The 17,065-nt window shown below is 43.0% G+C and overlaps 1 protein-coding gene across 1 annotated transcript; it reads left to right on the plus strand.

The window, feature by feature from the left end:
• Positions 1-4,215: 4,215 nt before the first annotated feature.
• On the plus strand, positions 4,216-16,324 carry Rpe (ribulose-phosphate 3-epimerase). Its single transcript, XM_037423484.2, has 5 exons — positions 4,216-4,660; positions 5,499-5,606; positions 7,165-7,299; positions 15,298-15,384; positions 16,127-16,324. The coding sequence occupies exons 1-5, from the start codon at positions 4,382-4,384 to the stop codon at positions 16,229-16,231; spliced, it is 714 nt and encodes a 237-aa protein (XP_037279381.2). The 5' UTR covers positions 4,216-4,381; the 3' UTR covers positions 16,232-16,324.
• Positions 16,325-17,065: the final 741 nt, after the last annotated feature.

Raw genomic sequence — 17,065 nt, forward strand, 5'->3', positions numbered from 1 at the left:
GGGATATGGAATAAAACCACGTCACTGTGTTCATGTGCTCTCAACCAACTCTCACCTGTGCTTCAATAGAAAGAACTGTCACAGGCATGATGCGCAACACAAGCTTGTCGATTTATGAAAGCCAAGGTTTGATTTCGAAGAGGGGAAGGGAGCTGGGGAGTTCTACCCTACTCCCCCAATATGTTTAGATTTTATCCACAATGCATGCACGTGGTCACAGTAACACACGTGAAGGACACTTGTACAAAAAGAGGTTGAAACCCCATTGATGTATACGTTCTGGAGAACGTGAAGTGTTGTCATAAATATGAGCGTGCACTGGGTTGCCCATGAGGAGAGACGAAAGTTCGTTACAGCATACCTCCCTCACTACTATGTCGATGTATAGAGGGTTTCAAGATTGCAAGTGTTGTACCCAAAAAACTTCCGGTCACCTCATTTACCAGCTCCTAATCTCAAAGCAGAAAGCACGTTTTAAAGTTTTTTTCAGGGGTAAGGAAAGTTTCTCTGTACTTTTTTAGATAAAAGGAATGTGCGTGAAGTTCAAGGGATCTCTTATAAATTTTATGTAGCTCAAAAAAAACATTCATTTGAATGTATTTCCCAAATAAGGGAAGAAAAGTGTATAAAATCAGCGGGCTGTTTTCTAAAGCTCTTCTTGCCCACCGATGCTATTAAAGCACAACAGTAGACAAAACCGGATTTCATCAAGGGCCTGTGTTTGTAAACAGTGAAAAGGTCCATAGGGAAGATTTTGCGCTTCCTTTCTCCTCTTAAGGTGCGGGGGCGCAGCCTCCTTCCCCGTGCGCGCACCTACAGTAGTGAAGCCCGACCAGTTATGGTGTTTTGAAGAATTCAACCAGGCATATGCAGTAGCCACAACAGCGGGATCCTTCGCGTCCTGAGGTATTTACTGACTCTAGGGCTGCCATCCGGACGTATGCATCGGAAATAATCTTCAGGGATACTGCCACTATTCTCAGGACAAGGAGTGTAGTATGCTTTTACACACACAATTACCTGGTTCCCGGTCCACATGGGCTCATGCAACTGTTCCGAATGTTGATGAACTTGCTCATAGCCGTGCATGAGAAATCATGACCTGTGGCAGTGCAATTTGCGGGTCAGAAGGCAGATTTGCAGAGAGCTTCAAGGGTTCACTTGGAATATTTAACAAAGTTGCTTCTCACTACCAACTGTCAAGGCCGAGGTCCCCCTCTAGCATTCCGAGTTCACTAGATCACACTCGTTGACTCTCCGGATGCTGCAGGCAGGTTTGTTCCGTCTCATAGCACGTTAAGTCACTTTGGTGCAGAGCTGAGCAGTATCACGATAGAAGAGTATTGTGATAGTAGTATTTTGTGATACTTTGGGTATCTGTATGTCTGTATCATTTGAAAAATGTATTTCTATCTCAGTAGTGAATTACATTTATTACGTATCGATTGTATCACGATACTACGCAGGGCACTGGGCGTTACATTTTTGTTTTATGTAAAATTAGTCTATAGGTAGGATTTCAGTGCTTTCAAGAGAAGAATGAATTTTGCTCTCCTTCTTTTCCTCTTTTTGTGTGTGTGTATGTGTGTGCGGGTGTGTGCGAAGACAGCCAAAGGCACGCTGGTGACATAAGTAAGGGTTGTGATGGTTTTCCCTCAAGCACGGGATGGCCCACATGAAGAGGCTGTGTTGTCGGCCACTGAAAGTCACTCTCGCTCAAGGCCAGTGCAGCATGCCTAATTTTTAGGTAGCTAGTAATTAATAACTGCAATCAATGTAATTATTACATGTAATGTACTTTGTAAGTTCCCCTTCCATTAGGTCTTAAAGGGACCTTGAAATGGTTTTGACGATTTTGTACAAACACATTGGGCCAGTAGACCAAGTCCTAAGGGTTATTCCACACCAATTTGAGCTTTCTGCATAAACTATGTCATTTGTTAAAACACTTGAAAGCTGCGAATCTCTGCAGATTGCTGCGACTCAGCAAACACGTTTTCAACTGCCCATTCACACGACTCTGCTGTATTAACACGACGTCACCGAGGCTGATGATTTGATTGGCTGTGGAATGCGTGGAAGTAAAATCGGTTGAGAAGGTGGTCGTACATGTTGGAGCTGATTTCAACCAGTCTTTGATCTTCATCTTTGTTGCCAGATGGTGTGCGTGGTGCCGGGCGCACTGTGTGATGGCCTCCGAGATTGTGCTCAACCTGTCAACGTACAATCTCGGAAGTCTAGATTGGGGGAAGCTCAAATTATCAAGTGCACTCATGAGAGCTCTGCAATCGCCGGCGTGTCTCATGAGTTGTGGAGACAAGGCGGAGGTGAGAAAGAGTGTATGAAATATTAGTTCATAGTGGCCTTGGTACAAGACAAGTCGCTAAATTTGTGGTGCGAATGGTGTGACGATGCTCTTGCCTAAACACTGACAAGACTTAAAAAAAAAAAAACATTTCAGCATCCCATTAATGGCACTGAACATACTGTAATAAACAAAAAGTAAACTGTAAAGTTCAATGCTCATCAACTTTGTTTACAACATTAAGTTGAACTTATTAATGTCCTTGTGGCATATAGGCCTTCCTGAAAAAAACTATTCTTCATTTGTATTGCTGTATCTGTATTCCATGATAGTTTTTCTAATTGTATCTCTGAAATATCCCATTAGATCAACGGCAAATGAATTTCAGTATCTGTATTTCAGGCTTCAAATCCATGTATTTCGATGTCTGCATTCCGGAATACTTTTCCAAGTACCAATGCAGCCCTCGGCTTTGCTGAAGGCATAAACCCAGGATGCTCTGGCAGTGTAGGACATCATGTGGCAGAAAATTCAGCACAGAACCGGACTGGGAAAAAAATGCCCCACCTCCCCGTAAGCTAGGGAATCGTGAAGAAATTCAAATGCATTGCGTAGCATTTATAACAGCGTTTCGCATGTGAGAACCTAGGGTTAGTAGAATAGTCTTTTTTTTTTTTCTTACACAGTGCAGCCAATAGCGCCGTTCACCACACATGGCGTTTTTTTTTTTTTTTTGTCGCGAGAAACGCGGTATGCGTTTCCAGCTGTAGTAGTTAGCCTGCAAGGTTAAAAAATACTGTGAAGTGAACCAAACAAACAGCGTTCTCGGCTCGGCATTGGCGTTTCACAGTGGCGTCTCGAGCACACATTTCCGGATGTTCTTGAGATGCGCCCAGCCAGCAAACGATCGAGAGGCGCGAGCGAACGGGAAAGTGGGGCGCGGGGAGGAGGGAAAGCGAACAGCGACAGAAGGAGCGGCGAAGCACTGCACCCACCCTTTCCAACACTCTCTCGCACCACGAGCTCCGATTGCTAGGGGCGAGGATAAGCGCTCGCACCCGCAGCTGTTGCTATGGGAGAGGGCCGGGGTGAGAGCGGCGGTGCGGACAACACCGGATGTCTGACATAGCCCGACCATAGAACAAAGAAATTGCCCAACTAAGAAATGCATTCGCATTTAAAAGCTCTAAGCTCTCGGTCCAGCTCTCGGCAGTCCAGGAAGTGCCGTGCTCCCTAACGGGTTGCAGAAATTAGGCGTCTTTTCTTTCCTCTAATCACAACCACCACCTGTACCCTTTCCAACACCTTCTCGCACCTCAAGCTCCGGTTGCTAGGGGCGAGGATAAGCCCTCGTGCCCGCAGCTGTTGCTATGAGAGAGGGAGTGAGAGCGGTGGCGTGGACAACACCAGATGCCTGACATAGCTCGACCATAGAACAAAGAAATCGCCCGACTAAGAAATGCATTGGCATTCAAAAGCTCTAAGCTCTCGGTCCAGCCCTCGGCAGTCTAGGAGGCCTGCGAACGGGCGAAGGGCAATGGTCTTCCAGTTTCGGCGCGGCCAGCAACTGCTGCGGACACACGTTCGGAAGGTGTCTGATCGGAGTTCTCCAGGACTAAATAAAGTTCATTCTACTTCATCATTGAAAGCGTCGTGTAACGGCCTGTGTCCTTTGTAGCGAAATCGTTCGATGAAATCGAAAAACGCGCCTCTCAAGCAGGATACTTTTTTAAGCGACTGCACTTGCAAGTAGTCGTATCTAGCATGCATACGTCGGTCAATTATTGTAATTATGAATTGATTAAATTTAAAAGAAAATCAAAACCGCGTTTTCTTCTCGTAGTTGGTCTTTTCCGCTTCCGGCTTGACCACAAGCGCAAAATGTGCATTGCAAGGAAGCCGGCTCTCGGCTGACTCTCGCGTGTGATTGATTAGCGGCCGCACGAAGTGTGTGTTTTAGCGTCCTCGTGATAAAATAAGAAGAATACAGATTAGGAGTGGCTTCAGCGGTCGTCCCGAGGTCGTTATTTTTTCCCGAGCGCTCGCTTTCTTGCGCTGTGTGAACTTTTATTTCGCATGAGCGGCATCCGCGTCGGCACCCAATTAGCCAGCAAGATGACTTCCTCGAGCTTAAAGTGCAAGATCGGCCCCTCCATTCTCAACGCCGACTTGTCGAATATATACGAGGAATCTCAGAAACTATTGGACAGCGGAGCGGACTATCTCCATCTGGACGTGATGGACGGACATTTCGTGCCGAACCTTACTTTCGGACATCCCGTCGTCAAGTGCCTCAAGAGCAAACTGCCCAAGACTTTCTTCGACATGCACATGATGGTGCAAGCACCGGAGAATGTGAGAGGTTTAGACACTCCCGTTCGTTTATCGTTCCATATATTTCCCCGCAGATAAGAATTGTCTGACGCAAAACTGTACACTGCTGCTTCAGCAATAGATTAGTGTATTTGGCTAATGTGGGCCTGCTTTACGTCTCGTAGTTCTTTCGAATGCATTAACTAACGTAACTGTTTGAACCACGGAGTTTCATAATATGAAACTCTATGGTTTAGGCATAGTGGACACACACACCTTGTATATGGCAGACCTTTCTTAGTAAAGGTTTTATTTTGTATTACCCGTGTTTTGACATAAGTAAACGAGATGGGTAATTTGAACCCATCTCGGAAGCCGGTCGAATGGCAGTTGCAACTTCAATACTCTCACACTACGAAATAAATGGACATTAAATAAATTTTTCAGTGCGGAATATTCTGGGCAATTTTGTAAATATCAGGAATGGGGTAAGGTCTTGCAAGGTGTGTCACAAGGAGTGTCAAGACCCCCATAATTCCGCCACTTTTTGGACATCATTTCGCCTCAGGTGACATTAGTGAAACATAAATATACACATGTCGTGCATTTTGCATTCATTTTTCTCTTTATTTCATTAACTGTATGAGTGCAGTGAAGACAAAACATACAACAAAGGTACACACATGCTGTGTGTTTTTGTATTCAATGCACTCTTACCGTTCATAAACAAGCTGCATAGCAGGTTCATAAACAAGGTTTATAACTAGGTGCCCAGATTAATACCGTGCCTTGTACAGCTGGAGCACCACTTTTATATTATAGCTACTTATCAAAAGGACGTTTTACTGTGCCATAGATATTTTATTGTTTTCTTTTGCAGTGGGTGTCGCCGATGGCAGACGCAGGTGCCGATCAATATACATTCCACATCGAAGCAACGACAGAACCCCTTGAACTTGTGCGCAAGATCCGGGAAGCCGGCATGAAGGTTAGTTTTTTTGTTGCAGTTAAGGGCTTATCATGCTACACGATCCACAGAACACTAAAAAGCGGTTTCAATGCCCATTGAGCAGGGATTGCCTTGCAATTAAGTCATGACTACCATCTCATTAGGTAACTGTATTTGTAATAAAAATTTTGCATGTTGCATTTTATTTGTAGCAACATGTATCTGGGACAGTAACCTGGAATTTTAGATAAGAAATCTGCAGTTAATGATGGAAAGAAATATAATGCATGCATAACTGGTCGATCAACAACAGTGTTATTTTGGGTGATGTAATATGCCTAGTTTCAGGTGGTGTAGGTATAGAGCAAGCAGCCTCTATGTTGCACACTGCTTTTGAAATACGAGAAGTTACAGTGCAAAAATATGCTTACAAGAGTAGACATCTGGTAATGAAACTGAGAAAAATAAATGTCACCATTACTCCTCACAGAAAGACAAAAGCACAGAATGTGCAGCTTCTTAGCAGGATCTTCAAAATTATGCACTCACTGCTCACGGTATGCTTAAAAATCTTGTGCCTGACTTGTGTCGTATCTGCTAACCAGGCGCATGCACTTGTATCTAAAGGCTGGTTATGAAGTAATTGGACAGACACGAATTGGGATCCTAGGCTTATGTCTTGGAGGAGAGGTCCTGGCACCTTGTTTTTATAGCCAGAAGTTCAGCCATCTTGTTGACCCATTGCTCTTGGCACTTCTAATCATCTCTCTGTAATGGATTGGCACAAACTTTGAACTTTCACTTCAATTGTCTGCCAGCGAGTACTGTTGAGGCTTCTCATAATGACACCTATGAAAATTTTGTAGAAGTTTCTGACGAAGTGGACGTGGCCCTACGTTCTTTTTCTCGTTCATTCAAGAACATGATGAAAACCTGTGCCATGATTGCATGACAGCCTGCATGTGTTGCTCAGTGACATCTGTAGTTCAGAGACCCAAAACACCATCTTCAGTCCTGCTCGCCACACTGCAAACACAGCTTGTGTAGCAAGCAAAATGTGCCATGTAAAAAGCCTGAAGAAATAGCTCTCCTTTCATTTTCTTGAAGCCGTGAACAGCAATATTTTTTTAGGGCCTGGTTGCTATGGAAAATTGCTCACCTGTGCCAGCAGTGCCAGTACCACTGTGCGAAAAAGATTGTTCCACTGCAACTCAGGGGTGTTGGCTGGCATAGGAGAGCTCCCAGCCCTGCGAAAGTAGAAATAAAGGGTTTGCGGGGGGGGGGGAGATTTGCTTCTTGCGAGGCCCTGCCTTGTGCATGCACACGTGGGCTGGCTGGGGTCTGCTTTTAAAGGTCCTTCTTCTATGTCGTGCTTTCGTCGTTCTTGCCCTATGTTCAGGGAATGTGAACAGGGATGAGAGAAACGCTGATTGAGAAAGACAACACAAACAACATCTTGAAGGGAAAAGTTGTGCTTTGACTATCTCGTAGCTGGTATCACCAAAAAAATTAATCGCTTAAGCTACACTCTGCAGCACGTTATCTTTCGGCTTGCACTCATCTTTACATCCGGGGACCTGTTGTTTGTCTTCTGCAGGTAGGAGTAGGCATCAAGCCAAAGACACCCGTAGATGTGGTGCTACCTTTGGTGGAGCACGTTGACATGGTGCTCGTCATGACTGTGGAGCCTGGATTCGGTGGACAAAGTTTCATGGCAGATATGATGCCCAAGGTATAGAATAATCAAGTCTCTATGTATAATGCACTATGGTTATTTAATCTGGGAACTGCTCACAAAGAACAGTAGTTTTTATCTCCTACATGAAAATTTAGGCTTTGAATACTCTCGCTGACCGTTCTTATTTGATTTTTAGAGATGTGTTCTGCTAGTTAGCTGCTACACTGTGTATTGCATGAAAGTAATAGACACTTATGATACGCACACAGCAGCCGCCATACTCTGTAGCGATTCGATTTCCGAAGAGGTTTCTTGTGGGGGTGCCATCACCATGCCTCCCTGGCAGCGGGATCACCCAATCACGTGTTGTCAGCAGTGAACTCTCCATTTGTAAACCAAATCATTTCAGAATATTACTCTTGGTGAAAACATCGTGCTAATTTCAGCTGAAATGGTTGCTATTATCGTCTAGATGTTATGTTGGGGTATGTTACTACCGTCTCACATGGCTAATATAACGAGAAGAGTGTTTTCGGAAATGTCCCAACAAAATTCTCGGGTAATCTTCGATTAGCCTTGAGAGCTAGATAAAATGCCTTAGCAGATAACACTGTCTTGGAAAAGAGATAGCTTTAGATAATTGTTTACAGTTCACTCTGCCAAGTCACGTATGCTTGTAGAGGATGCTGCCTAAAACTGCATAGTGGGAACACTGTATGTGCGGTGTTCATGTTAGAAAGCAGAGGATCACTGTGCAAAGTTTGCATGCAAATTGAACACTGAAAATTTTGTTTTTACAAACTGGTTGTGAATTAACTAACTTGTCCGGTGTTTTAAACAGTGATAGAGTGTAAACGTGGTTCATTGGGTGCCGACGATAGTTATAGCGCGAGAACAAAACGACGACACAGAGACAAGAATCGTGTCTTTCGTGTCCTTCTTGTCTCTGTGTCGTCGTTTTGTTCTCGCGCTATAACTATCGTCATGCCATACCAACTAGCCCAAGCTGCCACACTTCATTGGGTGCAATATGATTTCTAAACCAAGACATTTTATATCACGGTTATCGTGTTTTTAAAGCACTGGTGAGTGCTTTGTTTGCTCCTTTCGTGGTTCACTGTCTTACACTGCTACTCGCATATCAAAAAGCAAATTGTAAATGAGCTTTCTAGGTGTGTCCTCCTAAAATTCTTGAGACTGGATCACACGCTTATTACGCACCAACTGTTGCAAACTGTGTTGTGCTTGTACTCACAGTTTTTGCGAGTGTTGCATATACACTCTACAACTCCGTCCCCTCACTGCAATGCCTCTGGCACAGAGTGTTACAGATCAACAACCAAAAGAGAAATAAAGAATGATCTGTAAGGTTGACTGAGCACAAGCTGATGGCATTTCCACATGGCTTGGTTATTTTGTGCTCACTCTAAGCACACTCTAGTTACGGCGATGCTAAACAGAAACAACACAAACAAAGCTTTGCCAGTTTGAACTGTCCATTTATAAAAAACTGTGTAGGTGTTAAACTCAGGTCTTGCTCATTTGGAAATACATAATAAATCTCTCTTTTGTCACTGTCGAAAACTTAATCGAGGACTTTCCAAATACTTCATTACATGTGATACATCGCTTTTACTGTATCTAAGCTTTTTAAGATGCTTCATTATATTCAAGCTTTTATACTTTCCCTTACATTGGGGAGTCTTGAAATGAGGCACCATGCTCTCGGAGTGAACGGAGACAGCAGGTGAGGTCGAGTCAAACCGAACAAAACATTTATAGAAACACTTTTACATCGATGATATTGTCAGACGAATCAAAATACATTACTAGTGATCAACACGCTAAAAAAACCTCATACAATATTCTAATGCACTCAAACAACATAGCAAGAAACACAAATTAGCACGAAAGCAGTAGCGCCTCCGCTCAAATCGCCCCGAAGGGCCCAGAAGAAACAACCCGCGGCGCTCTTCCCATGGACCTGCTGCGGGAGATGATTGCTTACGCCAGCCGCTACATGCCAAAAACAAGCCTCTCATGTCTCATGTGTCGCCACCCGGCCTCGCCACCAGGCGTCATTGCCAGCGCTACCCATGATGATGATGATTACGATGGTGAGCTCTCGCGAGCACTGCGACACTTACCACCCAGCGGCTGTTAACCCCGAATGTAGCCTATTCGCAAGACGTGTGTGGCACGAGGCACACCTGACTTTACAGAGTGTGATAGCAGCCCCACAACACCAGATTGCGTGTTCCTTTATACTGCCCCAGTTTTGCTGATACTGGCATCTGGTTTCGCATTATGACAACTCTGCACAGGGCTAACTTTACTGGTTGTTTTTAGTGTTAGCTCATCGCTAATGTTAGTGGTTGGCTGCACATTTTTTCTTGTACCCTATTATATCATTGTTGCCTGGATATTAATGCATGACAGTCATAGTTGTCAGTAGCAACTGAAGTGTTGCGTTGCTAGGCATGTAAATGAAAGTCGAATTCCCAGCATAGAGAAAGGGAAAAGTTAGAATGGAACATTGTGTTAGTTAGAACAGTGTGCCATGCAATAGAACAATATAAATAAAACTAGTAGAAAGCTATTAGGCACACACATGCCAAGCTTTGCTTGCCCTCATTTTCCCAGTACGGAAAGGGCTCCTGAAATTTGAATCTTTCTTCCATTTTTTAAAATGCGTAAGCATTCTTTATGCGCACTCAACAAGCGAGCTTTCTGTCCATCTGTGTATCACATAAGACGATCACTGCTGCATACCTGCCAAGTCTCCCGGATTGTCCGGGAGACTCCTGGATTTCGACTGTTTCTTCCGTTTGTACGGTTGTCATGAAAATCTCGTGGAAATTAATGTTTTTTTTGTGTGATCTGGCCGCATTGACAAAAATGCAGGTCAGTCCGCTCCAGGCTTTTTGCAAACCCACCGCATTTTAATATAAACGAATTTAGGAGGCGTTCATCTAAACTAACAGTAGTCTCTGATGCGAAACTGCAGCTGATACGAATTTATGAAATTCTCCAGCGAAATTTCACTCTGTCTACTGGGTCATAATTTGAATGTTCCGAAAGCTTTTCTGAATCGTGGCATGTAATATGAACCGTAGTGTCAAAAACTAGGGAATGAAGGCCCATTGAGAGCAGCATGCTTGAAGCTTCAGAAGTATGCGTGCGACCAGCGCACGCATTGTATTTTACAGTGCATGTGGTTGTTGCCACAGCCGCTGTGGACGAAACCACGGTCGTGCTTGGCACAATCATGTATGGAGACGACACTGACAGTACTCCGAAAGTGTGCGCGCGTCCAATGCTCGACCAGTCAAAGCAACGCTGCTCTCCGCAAACTGTGGAAAAGATTGTGCCAGATGCGATCATAGAAAGCATAAAATGACTTCATTTTGAAGGCACCTGCACAGCCACTGCATGCGGATTGAAAATGGATACAGTTTGCCGCAACCGCTGCGCATAAAACCACGGTCGCGGTGTCGCGATAGTGATCTACGAACTCTGAGGACACGTGACTAATGCAGCGGTAGATTAAAGGCAGTAAAGACACGAAAAAAAAAAAAAGGCTCGAAGCCTTTTGGTGTTCCTGTCCAAAGAATCTAGTAGCGAGCAAAGCCAAAGCTTTGACACGCTCTTTCGTAGCAGCCAGATGCGCCGTCCCATCTATTCATGCGTGCCCCAGGAAGACATGCATGAGTTGTTTCGACAGAAATAAAATTTTTGCTTGTTGATTTGATGACACAAAGTTTCGGGGGTATTTGCGCTGCTTGTTGAGATCATAGTGGGAAACCTACTTCATGTGTTCGGCCACTCCAAGCCATTATATTCATTCCATTCATTATGGGACCACAACGCCGCTGTTGGCACTTGTAATTGGGACCTGCCGCCTCCCTCTTGTTTTTGCGGGATGTCTTTTTTTTCTTTCTTTTGGTGCAAAAAAAAATAGAAACAATAATCCAGTGCATCCCCCCCCCACCTACCTCTGTTGCGAAAATCTTCCGGATTCAGAATCCTTGAACTTGGCAGGTATGCCAGTTTTATGAAATGAGTTGAAAATAAAATAAATGTTTTCTCTCCGATGCCTGGGTTTGAACCAGTGTAGTATGCCTTACTGAAAAAAAAAAAAAAAAACTAGATATGTTACTTGTTGTGTTGACAAAAAAGTAATGCTTCAGTGCCCTTCGCTGCCTAAAACAAGGCAATGCGTTTTCATTACCAAAAAAAGTGATGCACCCTACTCGTTCAAAGCCAGAAATTTGAATCTGTGCACCCTTGCTGCAGGAACCAGAATAACAATTTAATAAACCTCATATTTATATTTCACATAAAACCCTTAATAGAAACAACTACCGTATTTTAGGCAAATTACTGATATTGCTTGAAAACTTTACACAAGTTTTCCGACATTCAGCAATATTGTAGCGGCCTAAGCTTTACCGAAGAGTTGCATGTGATGGCTTATAACTTCAATGTATATGGTAAAGCCATTTCTCAAAGTTTCAGTAAACAGAGAATGAGATTTCATCATCAAGGCTTTATGGAAAGAAAGCATCACTGATATCGCAATAACTTTACTTTAATTCTGATAGCGTGCATCTGCTAACGTACGCAACATATGTGCAGACCTTGTAGGAATAAAGAAATTCTTTAATTGCATGGTCTTAAAAGAAATATTTGCAGCCCAAACAGTTTTTGCCTCTTTAACCCATATGCATATTTTCCATGAAAATCGCAAGTGTTTACGCAAAAGCATTTATGCCCAGCCTTGCTTGCTCAGGAATTCAACAACCAGAAATGTATATTTGCAGTGAGAAGTAGGTCGAAGCAAATTTCATTTTGCAAAAGAGGACTGATAAACAGCATTCTAGTATTATAAGGGACAACTTGCTGACAACTACAACTTGTACAATTCAAGCACCAGCTTTATTTCTGAGCTTTTGTCGGACAGCGTGCCTTGCTTCTTAGTGAATGCACCCGCAGCTCGATGAATAGGCACTTGATGGGCGCATTAGATGATACTCTTGCCGTCAGCACCTAGAAGACCGATAGCAGTCCACTGTTGCTGCATATGGATAGGTTCTGGGATTGTGGGCACTATGAGATGAAGATTTGTGTAGGGTTCCCAATATAATCTATAAAAAAGTAATGAGTAACAAGACACCTCACATTGACAAAAAATCCTAATATAAGTACGTTACCCACTATTGCTGCGAAACAGTAATGGGTACGTTAGTAAATTACATAAGCATGTTACATTTAGTGCTTTACGGCCAGTACTGGTTTGAATACAGGTACTCATGCTCCGAAGGTTGATGTCATCCATTCCTGCGAAGTATGAACATATGCGACCTACATGAATGCGGCATATTCGCTGTGCATAGCAATTAAATATGTAGCAAGGATAACACTCCCTTTGAAGGCTGTGTTTAGCTTTGTAAAAGTGCAATAAGAGCCCTCTACAGGACAAGAGGTTAAGCTGACAAACAGGATTGTATACAAAAAGAGAGTTGAAGCTCTGCAAAACTTTTGCAGTTAGATAGAGAGGTGGGCGAGTCTTGTGTCCTTCTCAAGCCTTGTGTCCCATGGCACATACACCGGTGCCAGAGAGGTGAAAGATCCTATGCTGATGCTGCCCGAAAATGGCGTTCCGTGGATGGCCATTACATGCAAAAATATGCAGTGCTTACGCAAAACCTAAACAACTGCCAAAGGAGATTGTCCGTGAATTTTTCTAACTTTGCAGCACAAGGCATATGTGAGTGCATCATATATAAACGGTGCCTGAATAAGATGGCAGTGGCTGCTAGAAGCACATAATTACGCTATTAAATGTTCGAATGCCTGACAACTGAGTCTTATACAAAAAATAAGGGGAGGAAAACATTAATAACATTTAGTGCACATGACATCTGATTAACTATGGTTAGTAATGCAGGGATTGTTTTGCGACTTCATTTCAAACGTGATGTCAAAAGGGGTGTCGCGGTTCTGCTTTGGTAATCTCTGTTTTGCTGTAATTCAAGCACTAGTGCCTTAAGCAGTAAATAGTGCTGTTTTTTTACACACAACTCATTACTTTAGCACTAGACTTTACTTGCTCTTAAAAGACACCTTACACCATAATTGTGAAATGTCAAGATGATTGCGTTGTTTGGTTGTCCTGTATACGTTGGAACTTACCGATAATTAGTGGCAGATGTTACGTTTGAGTTATTTTAGTTTGGTTTTAAAGTAAGCGTGAGTGCTCATCTGAGTTGACCGCACCTCGCAACATTGACACTGGCATGGCGTAGATCAAGACCCCTTGTGACATTCCACAAGTAAAACGAGTATTGTCGATGTCACCAAGATATGTGGGGCCCACAGCTGGCACCCAGAAAGGGCCATTGTTCTTTGTCCGTCTCGTTTTGTTGTTGGGCTGCTCTCGAGGCGAAGTGGTTGTGGCTACAAGGCCAAGCATGCTTCTTATGTTTCCAGAGGAGACTTGTGCTTAACAGCTTTAAAGGAATTGAACAAAAATTGGAAAAACTGATGAAAACATCAGAACTCTACTCCAAATACACCACTGTTTCGATAAACAAGGTTTATTTCATATATTCTTGAACAGTTGGCTGTATTTTTGAGATTGTTAGCACGAGGCCGTTGCATGCTAGCAGTGACGTCACATTCTCCCGGGCGCATGCCGGGACCACTTGATGCTCTTCTTCCTTTTCTTCGCCTCTGCCGTCATTCCGCTCTCCCCGTTGCACAAATGCGCTGACCCCGGCCGAAAGCATTGTTCGCTGCCATGATGGTTCTGGGAACTGTAGTGCAAGCTGAGCGGGTTGGTAGGCGTGGGCGACGGCTGGCATTGTTCGGATGCTTGTTTCCAGCGAGTGTAACTTCGCTTCCTTTGGCTCAGTGGTTCTCAGCAATGGATGTGTCAGGCACCCCTTGTGGACTGTTGGAAGTGATGGGGGACCCTTGCAGCGAAGGGGAGAAAGGGGGGTGTATGTAGGTAAATAACACAACTGGAGTGTGGAACAGGTGCTTTTTATTGCTACGAAAAACATCAAACAAACACGCCACATCACTTCATTTTGGCCAGTTCATCAATACTTGGCACAGTCACACTTTAAGAAAAATGTGGGTGAGGGTTTTGCGGATCATAGAAATGGCTTCGCGGACCCTTATTTGAGAACCACTGTTTTAGTTTATGGTGCGACCGTTAGACGCAGAGATTTGTGAAAAACTCATTATGTTCATTATATTTCTCTATTTTCTGCCTGAAATGAAGGATGTGTCTATGGATTCCAGCTCCAAATCTTTCAATTTGGCTGAAAAATCTTTGCGACAAGTGTTTTGTTCTGTATTCCTTTAAAATACTGATAAATATGTGAAGTTTCACGTCCCAGAAACACCATATGATTATGAGAGATGCTGTAGTGGAGGGCTCCGGAAATTCAGACCACCTGGTGTTCTTTAACATGCACACAAGTCTGAGCATACAGGCCAACAGCATTTTCGCTTACATTGAAAATGCTGCCGTTGCAGCTGAGATTCGATCCTGCGACACGTGGTCAGCAGCTGAGTACTTTAGCCACTAGGCCAGTGCGGCGAGGCTCGCTTCAAAATACTGAAGCACCCACACTGTTCCATTCTTCAACGCACATGGGGCCCTGGTTTGAAAACTGCACTGACACTAAAGCTTGAGTGCACTATGTCTTAGGTACTCCCCTGCTGGGGAGCGCTAAATCTTTATAGTTTTTAGTCGGGCATTTCTTAGTGATGCAAAATTGGTTACAATTAATGATGCTGGCATTAAATACACAATAAATTAGAGCATTCAGGATACAGTTTCACTTGACACAATGCTATAAAGTTCAGTAAAAAAGTGACAAACAAAATCTTCACTCTCAGGGCTCTTTAAGGATATACTGAATTCTCTCTGCATCATTTTTGTAAGTGCATACTGGGGAGTTTGTCTCTTGCACAAGAAGCATAATAACATATTTGTCAACCTGTTGTTAAAGTCTATTTTGCAATTTATTTCCACAGGTGAAGCTTTTGCGCTCCAAGTTTAAGGAATTGGACATAGAAGTGGACGGTGGAGTGGGGCCAAACACAATTCACCAATGCGCTGAGGTATGTATGCATTGTGACTATTAATTTGATTTTTCATCGCTGTCTGCACATGTTCATCATGTCATGCCATTGTTTTTCATCATTGCTGGTGGGCAATTTTGTGTTATCTGTGACGTATGCATAAAGTGCAGTTAGGCTGTCACGTCTTCGCACCTAATAGTTGTTGCACGACACATGGTTAAAGGAGCATTGAAGAGAGAAACGATTTTTCTCATCAGAGAAAATTACTCTTACCAATTCTATCATCACTATAGTACTTACCTAGAGAAGACGATTGATTAGCGAGAAAACGCACGAAAAAACATGTTTCGCCGTTTACATTTTCTTTTTGCGTGTCTACAGCATCTACTAATTTCTATGTAATTTTTAATCAGTAAAACAAACTACATGGTCCTATGAGGGGGACGTATATTGAACATACTAAGTTTCAATAAATTTAGTTGAGCAGTCACCAAAATACAAAAAATACAATTTGATATCTGTGTCTTCATGTCCGGAGTTTTTGGCACACAGTTTAAAATTAAACTTTTACCTTGATTTTCTTCTCTACTAATAGAGCTGTAATGATGAAATTAATGGCATCATAGTTCTCAGAGTACAATTTATTAATCTAGACCAACTCATTGTTTCATTTTGGTGTCCCTTTAAGGGAGTGGGGTATGCTGGGTCCCCGAAATGGCTTTCATGTATATGAATTTGTGAGGTACTTGACCTGTTTTAATTATTTTTCATCCTGTTTCAGGCTGGTGCCAACATGATTGTATCGGGAACAGCCATCACAAAGAGCAACGACCCCAAGGACGTGATAAGAACTCTTAGGCAATCCGTAGATAGCGTATTAAAGTGAAATCTGCACATTGACCATGCAGTGTTTAGTGATGAAGATGAATTGTTTGGTACTTATATTTACAGTGATGTTAATAAAGGTTCTCTATTTTTATTCACTGTTATGTTTTGTTTTGTAAATGTATGAGTATTTAATGTGAAGGGGGACATCAGTGAAGGAGACATTATCAGCGTTTTCATTGTCCCAATTATTGATTGCGGTGGGGCAGTGTCTTACTGCCATTGCACGGTACAATATACATGCTGCACATTGCGGAAATAGTGGCATAACTGTATTTTAATGTAAACGTGCAGATAAAGGTGGTAATCTAGCATATTTGTACAAGTTGCTTCACCATAAAAAGTGAGGTGATGTGAAATTTAAACTAGGCGCGAAGGTCGTTTTGAGGTTGTTTAACAGCATTTGAGCTAGAAATTTTAGTAAAATAAATGTAACTGTGGACCAGAGGAGTGCTATTTTTCAAGACAAGAATCTAAGCTGTCATTGTACGGAGACGTAAAATACTTCCTTTGTCCACTGTTATTCAAATGTAGTGTTTAAAGTGAACAACACTCTACTTGAAATATACAATGAACCAATGCACTCGCCATTACGCTTATATTTTTGTTTGTCCTAAGTCAGGAATAGAGTTCGTGGTCTTTTGAACATTGTGAACTGACTGGCCCAGCTAAAGGACAAGCATTCGTCTGTGTGTATTCGTACACGTGCCTCTGGTTCATTGTTCAGAAGGGCAGAAAATAAGTTTAGAGACGACGCGATAACAGCAAAATGTCTGTGTCGCTAGACGTGAGCATGTTGTGACGTAATCGTGGCAAGGCCCATGAACGGCCCCTT

This window comes from Rhipicephalus microplus, chromosome 4 (genome assembly GCF_043290135.1).
Source record: "Rhipicephalus microplus isolate Deutch F79 chromosome 4, USDA_Rmic, whole genome shotgun sequence".
Classification (NCBI taxonomy): Eukaryota; Metazoa; Arthropoda; class Arachnida; order Ixodida; family Ixodidae; genus Rhipicephalus; species Rhipicephalus microplus.